This window comes from Mytilus trossulus, unplaced genomic scaffold (assembly GCF_036588685.1).
Source record: "Mytilus trossulus isolate FHL-02 unplaced genomic scaffold, PNRI_Mtr1.1.1.hap1 h1tg000070l__unscaffolded, whole genome shotgun sequence".
NCBI classification, from domain to species: Eukaryota; Metazoa; Mollusca; class Bivalvia; order Mytilida; family Mytilidae; genus Mytilus; species Mytilus trossulus.
In genome coordinates, this window is record NW_026963294.1 from 5,418,307 (window position 1) to 5,429,563 (window position 11,257).

Sequence of the window (11,257 nt, forward strand, 5' to 3'; positions counted from 1 at the left end):
ACGTACGATGATTTGGTTTTCAGGGTAAATCTTTGATTGGCTATTTAACTTTTTCCTTACTTTTTAGGTGCGGATCCATCATATCTAGCAGGGGTGGGTTCCAACATACATGTAAGTCATTTGAATAAGGGGGTTCCAACCACATATCCCCACAATAAAGTATTAGTTGGCCATCCCCCGGAATTCATAGAGGAAAACACCTATATATTGGTGATGAATAAATAAATAAAGGTTTAGACAAAATATGAGGAGTAAATATTGTACGTTCGTTTTAGTGTTGCATTTTTTGGTTAATAGTGTTATCAAATCATTTTTGGTGGTAAAGACGAATACAGATTCACAATACACCAGGACAAATCATTTTTGGTGGTAAAGACGAATACAGATTCACAATACACCAGGACAATTTTTATTTAAATATCTGCTTTATCGTGGAGCATAAGCTGAAACTCATAGACTTGAAGGTAAATTTATTCTTAATCTGATTTGCTAAACGTTTTAACGATATATTTACTTTAATAATATATGATATTACAATATGTTTGTAAATAAATTTTATTAGTCAGACATTTGACCTAGATTTGATAGTTTTCGGAAAACCGTAAATACGCTGATGTAATTGTAAACATCAGTTATAAATATAATCAAAATCCAGAAATATTCAAAATAGAATACATATATACAAATGAATAAAAGCCGCATAAGTCAATAACAGTAACCAAATAACAATAATACAGTTTACATTTCATGTTATCTTATCTTATCAGATTCATATTTACGCAAAGAGTGAGAGGGGGGGGGGGGGGGTATTTAAAAAAAAATGCTACTATTACAATATACAAGCGTGACAGTAAAAAAGTTTAGAATTGACAGATTGTTTTCTGTGTAAGAAAAAAGAAAACGATACTCAAAGGTGAAAATGATTCAAAAGGAATAATTGACATAAATGTCTAGTTTATTTTTAACACCATTCGTTACTAAAAAAGTATTGTGAAAAATGGCAATTAACTTTAAATATTAATAAAACTAAAACAATGATTCTGCAGCAAAATAATAAAAAAGTGGAAACATCTTTATCAAAATATAAAAATGAAAGTTTGTCAAATGTCTCTGAGTATTCATTTCTTGGAATTCTTGTGAAATCAAATGGAAACTTATTGCATAGCTCTGAAGAGCTTGTAAATAAAGCAAGGAAAGTGATGTTTGCCATTAAAACTTATACTGGTTCCTTAAATAATCTGCCAGTTAAAGTAGCTTGCAGTCTTTTTGATTCTATAGTTAAACCAATAGCCACTTATAATTCAGAAATAACTTATATGGATACTTATGTTACAAAATTTAGAGCAGAAAAACGTGCAAATATTTCCAAAACAAATATAGACCCCCTTAATTTTACTGATAAATCAAGTTTAGAAAAATTACATTTGTCTTTCTGTAAATATATCCTCGGAACAAGAAAATCTTCATCAAACATAGCTGTGAGAACAGAGCTAGGGAGATACCCACTCGAGTTGCATATAAAAACTCAAAGTATACTTTACTTATCAAGATTACTAAATTCTGAAATTAATCCATTATTATACGAATCCTTTTTACTTTCTAAAAGTTTAGATAATTCAGGTTGCTATACCTGGTTTACATATGTTAAAAATATTTTGAAAGAGGTAAATATGGACGCATCCATTCTTGAGGAAAACAAAAGAAAAAATTACTCAAAGTTGTTAAAAAAAACCTTAAAACATCAATTCTTAAATTTCTACACAAATATGTTTGAACAAAAATTTGAAAAAATAGATAAAAAAAGTAAATTGTAATATATAAAAGTTTAAAGCAAAATTTAGAAATGAAAAACTACTTAAACTGTAAATCTTTTGAAAAGAGAAGGAACATAACAAAAATGAGAATTAGCGATCATAATTTAATGATAGAAAAAGGAAGACATTTAAAAATACCTAGAGAAAAAAGACTATGCACATCCTGTAATACAATGGAGGATGAAGCCCATTTTATTTTATACTGCAAAAAAATTGCTAAACTAAGAGATAACTTTATAGGAAATGTAATTAAACATATGCCAGATTTTATGTCCTGGCAAGAAAATGAAAAAATTAAATATCTTCTTTGTCCATCAACCTCAAAAGAAGTAGAAAGCTTAGGGTCCTATTTTAAACAGGCATTAGAACTGAGGACAGGGGACTCTTGATTTATTTATAAAATATATTTATATATCATATAGATAGATTGTTTTGCTTTTTTGCTTTTTTTGTTTTCATGGTTTATTTGTTAAATGTATTTTGTGTATGTTTATATTATTTGTCACAAACTTATTGTTCAGAGTTTATATGACAATAAATATTTGAACTAAAAATTAAAATAAAATGTGTACGTGGCATGTGTAGTATACGTCTTCAAAAGAGAAACATTACAACACACACTATACATCCATTTATATCGAGGTCATAATACATGTATGAGGGTGTTGATAGAGTTTACAGTGTAGAGAATAATGCCATAATCATTTTAATGGTAAACATAAATATACAGAATTTATAGAGAAAAACGAACCAAACAAATAAAGAATAGAGAATATTAAGGTGTTAAAATATAAAAATAGAGAATGGCTAAACATAAAAAGACAAACAGACAAAAAGACACGTGGTATATATAATTTGTAATATGAAAATACAATGATTGACAGCATGAAGAACTTATGCCCAATGTTTGTTAGATCATATACATTTAAAGTCTGCACATATTTGAAACAAGTTGTTTTCTTTAAAAAAAAAAAGAAATGCAATCGTAAACCCAGAGGCTTGTTTGGCATTAAATATCAGATAATTGTTTAATAAAGATGTATATTGTTTTATATTATTTGTGTGGTATAAGAATTAGAAACTGGCATTGATTGTTTACTTTCAATGTAACTACAGTTCAATGGGGGTTGAAATATTCTCGCTAAAGGAATCATTGCCCGCGTCCAAGGATTTTTTCTCCTCTCTCACGAAAGACAACATGCTAATTAGTCACCCACTGGATGTTACACTCATTCTTACGTGCGTTTTTTTTTTTTTTTTTTTTTTTTTAGATAAGAGTTAGTTTTTAGGCTAAAGTTCAAATGCAGGTGTGAAGAAATTAAATCAATTTATGATTATTTGAGTTTAAGAAATGCAATACGTGAACCTGTAAAATAGCTGTTGTTCATGGTTATTTGAACAATGGTTTGATATTTCATGGTTATTTGAACAATGGTTTGATATTGATCATTATTAATATTCTAATACCTGCTCTGCAAGGTTTTTGTTATGCTTAGGGTAGTAAGCATTGGTAAGTTGTGTGCATTTTGTTCTTAAAAGTTTTAGATGACAAACCTCTTTTGTTAAAAAAAAATAGTAACCTTTAACTCGCTTTGAAGATAAGTTTTCCTAATTTCCCTTTTTATTCTGATATTTTCTCAAATTTCAAATTGTGGGTCATGAAAACGTTAATTGTTAATAGTATATCACTATATATATAATTTGAATTGCACTATATGCTCTTAACCTTGATGACCGAAACCAATTCATTAATAAAGTTATTTATAGCCTAGACAAAACAGCTTACACCTTGACCTTGTACTTATAAATAAACAACAAAAATTGAAAACAACAAAAAAACTTACATGATCGAACCTAAAATTACCACTGAATACCCATCACCTAAATATTTTTTAGTTTGTTTAAAGGCCACATTAATGAACTGTTGAAAGGTGTTCCTTTTTTATTGACTACACTGTGTCTAACACTTGATGAAGAGTTGTCTCATTGGTATTCCTACCACATTTTAAAAGACATTTCCTCTGACATTTGACAAATTCAATAGAATAAAATTAAATATTAAATTGAACTGAAGTTGCCTTGTAAGTTTCTGATATTGACCTATGCATGCTATCCTTTTTCTCTCTTGCTGGATAGTTTTGTACTGGTGATTTGGGTGCACTGTGTATCCTTCTGATCAGTGAGATGGCTCAAAATATATATATTAGATTACATATAGATTGCCTAACAATGTAATTTTAACACACTATTTAGTATGTAAACATGGTAAATATAAGAATGTTTAACATATTTACAAAATGATGAAAATAAACGCAATATTTCGCTAGACCAACTAGCTTTATCAAGCGTGCATCTATCCAGGTGAAATCGGATGTAGATGATAAGAAACTTTTACAGCTGAACGTATATGTTGCACTTAGCTGCCTTGAAAATAAGAAAATTTTGCAGCTCAATGTATATGTTGCACTTGGATTTAGCTGCCTTGAAAATACATAATACATCCTTGGTCTATTCATGGAAGTAATATTGAAAGGAATGACATCGTCGTCACTTCAAAGGTTTCATCTGAATTACCGCCCATCTTTCGATAACACGTTAATTGGTTCCATATCTGGCATGGAAGTTGATTCTCCGCATGTGATCGATCAAATCAATGACACTTATCGGTCATTTTCGTGTTCACGGAGAATTACGAAGACACAAGTTTTTGGCGTATATACATGTACGTGCGAAGTAACCCGAATAGTCCATTCGTTACTTTCCGTTGATGTACGCTGCCGAATAGAGTCATTCGTTCAATTTTTATTTTAGTCCAGTTCATCTTATTTTTTGATATTTAGATATTACTTCCATGGTATATCCTAGGTGTAAAATTTTAATAAAGTGCAAGAAAGACTTCCTTTTAATTTCAGTATGAAAAAAATGAAATAGCCGGCTTCAATGTGCTTTGTACATCATGTACATCTTCCCCGGACATCCTCCCTAGACTCCGAATCTTTAATGAAATGCTAGTAATACTACTTATATAGATTTTAATTTTGACATATTTCGTTTCCGAATATAAATCGCCTTGTTTGCATGAAATCTTATCTCATAAATTAACACAATTGGTTTCAACGTTTGACGCTAATTAAAATAACTACGCATATATGTAAGATAAACATTAGCACTTGTAAGGAAGCATTTAAATGCTCATTAGAAACGCTCGCATCATATTTAACATATCTCTATAGCAACTGAAGATGCTAAAATTAAATGCTTATTCAACAGGTCAATTGATTTAAACTTTTGCGCATGTATACGAAAGAACAGATGTACTATTCCGAATAACATCCGGTGTTCCGAAAGACTACGGACATCGTCCAATATATACTGCGGAAACGGTTTACGAAATAAATAAATAAATATCTAGGAAGGCGTAGATTATCCCCCTTAATATGTATTCGTACAGTATACCACAGTCACAACGTGCATTCACGCATAAAGAAAAATAAGCAGTGAAAGGCGTGATATAGAAGATATTTCCAATTAAACGTTGATTCAGGTTATTAGTGAGAAAAAAAAACCATAAACCTTTTCATTTCATTGAGCAGAGGACGAAACAAAAGTCTGTCATTATCAATGTGCATTTTGACGCGGCATCTGTCCATTTGACTAATGTTAGGACTTCATACAAACGATATTCTTTTTGGAACTCGTATATTCTCAAATTGGAGTAAAGCAAGGGGATGTTTTAAGTCCAAATTAACCTTTTCAAGATTTTTATAAATGATTTACCGGATGCATTTAAGGAAAGCCCAAATGCTGTTGATATAAACGGTCGCAGGATTGACTGTCTCATGTATGCAGATGTCAGATATTGTTATGTTTTCTAGTTCCAAGGCAGGTCTTCAAAAACGACTTGATGATTTATCAAAATTTTGTACTAAATGGTGTTTAGAGGTCAATCTTTCTAAAACCAAAGTTATTATATTTAACAAACCTGGTAAACTTTTAAAAGAACATTTTTATGTCGAAAAAGATACAATAGTATGTGTTAACAATTATAAGTACTTAGGTTTAAAAATTTTATCTAGTGGAATTTTTAAGCAAGGAAAGGAAGAATTATACAAAAAATCACTAAAAGCTGTATTCAAATTGCAAAGATCTTTATCATCTTCCAATCCAAGTATTTCTACTCTATTACATATATATGACCATACAATAAAACCCATTTTAATGTATTGGCAGTGAAATTACAGGTATGTTTAAAACTAGCTCTGCAGAATGCCAGAAAGGAAGTGAATATTTATTACAGCACATTTATATGAATGATTTTTTGGGATACGATTGCTTTCAAGCAATCTGTAGACTTATACCAGTGACTCAGGGCATTGCCCTCACGTCAGTTGTTTTATTCTAAACATTAAGGAACATCTCAGATTCTTATGATTGTCTTGCTTTAAAAGGTCAAAACAAACAAAGGGATTGAACTGAAACAACTTTACTATAATGTTCTTTTCATAATCTTCATGTTTGAAATTTCTCTTGACTTATATGCGTGTTTTTAACAACACGGAAAATCAGAATTAAGCAGTATTTATATTTAGTGTTTTTATAAATTAAGAAACACGTCAGAGGGAATTCCCCAGTTTTGATAAAAATGCGGGAGTTCTCTGAATTTCGATAAATCTATTTCTGTCATACATTGTCATATAAGAACTGAAGTGGAGTTTCTCTTATATATCACCGTTATGAAACTGGTATTTGATATTGTACTTCCATAAAGAATTAGAGAACCATCTTGGTCGTTTAATTAACATTTAATATAGTTTCTTGCTCCAGGGTTTGTTTAGGTAATTATGCGCATGCGTATAGTTTTCCTGGCTTCAAGGGGGATTAGATTGAATGGTTGCTCTGGATTCTAACCTCAATTGATTGATTTAAATTTCATGGTATCGTTTCTATGTTTGTCTGTTACTGCGGGTTATTGTTGTTTCATAGTTTTAAATCATATGGCCACACCAATTTAATTTCTTGTTCTACGGATTTTTGGACTCCAAAATTTGGGGCGAGCGAGCGATTTGAAAATTTTAATAAAAAAATATTTAATTTGCAAATTTTTGAGGCGAAGCTTGAAAAGTAAAGGCGAGCGATTATAATTTTTTTTTGTAAACATAAAATAGTAGGTTTTGACAATATTAAATCTTGATTTATCACTTGTACTTTGACATTCCTTTAATTTCTGAAGAATTTTTTCCCTGTTCACCAAGAAATAATTAAATCTGGGTTATATTTATGTGTGACTGACAATGAGACAATTCTCCTTCCAAGTCATAATCAGTTTGGGGACAACCCCTTAATGTTATAAATATCCCTTTTACATGTTTTATGATGGATCAATATAAGTTATAATATATTTGTTTGTACAAAAGGCTCATATTTTCTCAAAGAACTATATATCTATCTGGTATTAAATGGTCAAAACATGTCCAAGAATTTTGTAATATTCCTGGACTTTAACCATGTTAACACATTTACTTTAACAGTTTAATATTATTTAAAATAAGTGGACCCCTCTTTTAGAAAAAGTTGTTTAAAATATGATGTAACTCTCCTCTTTTTGAGTACAAAATTATAAGTTTAAAAGGTTTTGTCTATAAGAACTATACAAATCCTTGGTATTTCTATTTTCTTTTCTACATCAGTAAAATGACCCCTTGTCTGAGGGAGGGTTGTTCTCAACCTGATAATAACAAACACAGGTCAAAGTATGGCCTTTTACACAGGGCTTTGATACAGTCCAAACAGCAGGCTATAAAGGACCCCAAAATTATTAGCGTACACAATTCGAAGAGGAATACCAACGATCTAATTTATATATCATGTATATCCAAACGGGAAAATACCAATGAACAACATCAACAAACGATAACTGCTGAACGATAGGCCCCTGAATCAATCAGGACAGGTGCATAAACATGCAGCGGCTATGGATAGTTTTGTTTCGCCAGCATACAATATAATTGCAGTTGAAGGCAAATCTTTCAGAAGTTCTTTGTACTTTATTCTAAAAAGGAACATTTTTTAATAGGGAATATAAGTAAGGGGGAAAGTAACCATTTTTTTGTTCTTTTTATAATATTTACAAACAAAAAAACGGTGCGGGAAATGGACATGATTACATTTCCGGATGCGGGAAGCGGGAATATAAAAAAAAATAAAAAAATCTGTTTTGAAAAAAATAGGTCGAACAAGGAATCAAATTGGTGTGGCCTATGCATCATTTAAATTAAAATAAATGTAGTCCACATCGCAACACCCCTTACGGCGAAATGGAGTCTTCCATATTATCGTTTCCAGTTGTCTCCCTTCCGGAAGTATTTTCCGTAAATTCTGAATACAAAACATGTCGAGAAAAATTAACTCGTTCTGTCGATAAACGCCTTGTTATATTAAATACGATCGCAATTTTAACCGAGAAATGTGTACGGAAAGGAGTCATGACCTCTGACCCAAAGGAAATTAAATATTTTAAAAAGAGTTAGGAATGGGGTTACTCCTAGAATTATCGTAGGTAAATAGGTTATAAGATACGAAGTGAAATACCTTCTCTCACTCTGAGTCTCTGCTGTGACTGCTGTGGAAAGTAATCTTGGAATTGATTGTACAAAAATAAAACACAATGAGTACATTGTTCATACACTTTTATCCGGGATTGGCTATTTTGTAACTTCAGATTACGTACATTTTACACGTGCAGTTGAATTAGTTTTGAAAATAATATTATCCAGCTACATGTATACATGTGTCAATGAAAACAAATGCAATCGTATCCCTCAGCAATCTGCTCTTTGATTAGATAAATCCAATTTAAGATATATGAAGTATATATTAGGTGTAAACAAAAAGTCTTCTAACCTAGCTGTGCTAGGAGAGCTTGGTAGATTCCCTTTATATTTTTCAGTTGTATTATCAATGCTAAAATATTGGTATAGAATAAAGAATATGAAAGATGGTTTACTGTATGTTACCTATATGTGTAACAAAAACATGTTTAATAATAATATTGAATGCTGGTATTCATCCATACATTTCATTTTTAAAAAGCTGAATATTCGTTATTTGGAGGTGAAGCTCAACTTTTTTATCAAGTCAGTTAAGCAAAAACTTTGTAATAGTTTTGTAAAATTTTGGAACACAAAAAGAACAGATACACAGAGTAGTAAATTAGATACTTATTTCAAACTTAAAACTTTTTTTTCAAAAGAAATGTATCTATCTTTAAACAATTTTCAATTGAGAAGTGCCATATGTAAAATTAAAATCAGTGCAGATGATCTCAAAATAGAAAAAGACAGGTATAAAACATTATATATAGGAAGAGACCAAAGGTTTTGTAAGAAGTGTACTCTAAATCTGGTTGAAGATGAACAACATTTTATAACTAGTTGTCCAGCATACAAAAATGATAGGGAGATATTTTTTAAGGAGATACACTGTAGTTGTCCTAATTTCATACATCTTTCAAATGAGGCAAAATTGGTTTGGTTATTTACTAATGAAAATTTGTCTGTACTTAAATATTTAGGGAGCTATATTTTTACATGTCTAGATGTTAGAAGAAATGTTAATTAATGTATGTAATAACAATGATAATTGTAATGATTTTATGGTTCTGATCCTGCCTGGAATTAAACGTATATGATTTTATAGAATGAAGATAATAACATCTGTCTGAACTTTTTTTAATGTTTCATTTTAGTTTATAAAAATGTTTTTCTGTTACAAATCATGATGTATTGTTTTATGTGTACATGTTATCATGGTTATGCTGCCCACCAAGGGCCCTTGATTGGAATAATAAATATTCTTTTTCTATTCTTATATACATTTGAATATGCTGTATGTTTTTTTTAACTGTAAAAAATATATCATGACTGGACAGTGTTTTGAAATAGCAGTCACTGTTGATCATTATAATTTTTTACTTTAAAAAAAATATACCAAAAAACCAATTCTGGTCATAGCGATACAGAAAAACAACAAAAAATAATCAAATACATTGTAAAATGAACGTCAATTGCTCAGTGTTTGAACTTCTGGTCTTAGTTCAATGAGCACATATTTCTTTTGATACTAATAATAATGTTTCATTATTCTAGATGGCCAGCAGTATAAAACAATCACCATATAACCTGGAGCGACAATATTCGGAAGATTTTAGTTTAGAATCATTTCCATCATCTCCATCTATATCCGAAATTGTTTTAAGAATCATCGCTAAGACTAGAATGAACAACGGTCACTGTTACTTGGGGCTAAATGAGGAGACTGGGAAGATTTACAGGCCTATAACAACAACACAGCCCGGAACTTGCTGTTGGCATTCAAGCCGAAGTTTCAGTTTACAAAAATCATACCTTTTTCGTGTAACTTTCCATCCCGATCACCCTATTGGGTACTCCTTCACTCCGCTTCCTCACAGATTTGAAGACATGGTTGTTGAGTCATTTGTTTCCGAGGAGGATACCGGGCAATTTGATCCACGATGTCTATCGAATGAAGCAAAGCGGGATGTCGATGAAATATTTTACGGAATTGAGGAAAAAAGATATCTGAAGGAAAATACAGACTCCCGTTCAACGGGAATACTGAAATGTAGTTCCGAAAATGTTTCCATATATGATAACAATTGGCAAAAGAGAAAATGCAGCATTAAGATGGATTCCGGAAGTTACGAATTTCCCGTGACAGGGATTGACATGGAGAAGATTCCGGACGAAAGCAAAGATCTTATTGTAGTCCTTGGGCTAGCTCGCCCCTACGACAAAGATGGCGAATACGATCCTGCTCGATGTTACATTTTGGTCGTTGGTTTATTCATTCTGTAATAACACACACATAGCTATAGTAGGTGTTCAAATCTTATGACTTCGAATTAGAGTTGCTATATTGTTTAGAATGTTTATGGCAATAATAATGATTTGAATTATAAAAGTAAAAAGTATTAACTATGTTCAAATACTTCACAATGTCATATTTAGGTGTTTCCTTATCAACTTTAAGTCTTAGACTATTCCAAGAGGATGTTTTCTCGAATTTATCTTAATAGAGAAATAAGTGAAAATAAAATCTTCCAAAAAAATGCAGTAGTATTGGTAAATTTAAAAAAAAAAACCTAGTTAACAACCAGTACTGTTTAGATATCACCAGAGCTGTTCATTGTCATTAAATCGTTTTAATTTTTTTTTTTAGAATTTACACTATTCCTAGCTTGCTCATTTATTAATGCGATTACGTTGCACTTTCGTTGCAAATGTTCTGTTGGTGTTTTTTTCCAGATTTCAAATCTTTGTAATTGTATATCATTAAACAGGATATGTTGTCCTTATGTGAGGGGGATATGACTATTATCGGGACTCCGGGATCGGGTGTTTTTAAGCTCGGGATTTCGGGATTAA

The 11,257-nt window shown here is 31.0% G+C and overlaps 1 protein-coding gene across 1 annotated transcript; it reads left to right on the forward strand.

The window, feature by feature from the left end:
* Nucleotides 1–359: 359 nt before the first annotated feature.
* On the forward strand, nt 360–10,695 carry LOC134699422 (uncharacterized). Its single transcript, XM_063561019.1, has 2 exons — nt 360–464; nt 9,959–10,695. Exon 2 carries the CDS (start codon nt 9,959–9,961, stop codon nt 10,685–10,687), a length of 729 nt encoding a protein of 242 aa, XP_063417089.1. The 5' UTR covers nt 360–464; the 3' UTR covers nt 10,688–10,695.
* Nucleotides 10,696–11,257: the final 562 nt, after the last annotated feature.

Coding starts and splice junctions, on each gene's coding strand:
- LOC134699422 (XM_063561019.1), top strand. CDS start 9,959: ATGGCCAGCAGTATAAAACAATCACCATATAACCTGGAGCGACAATAT.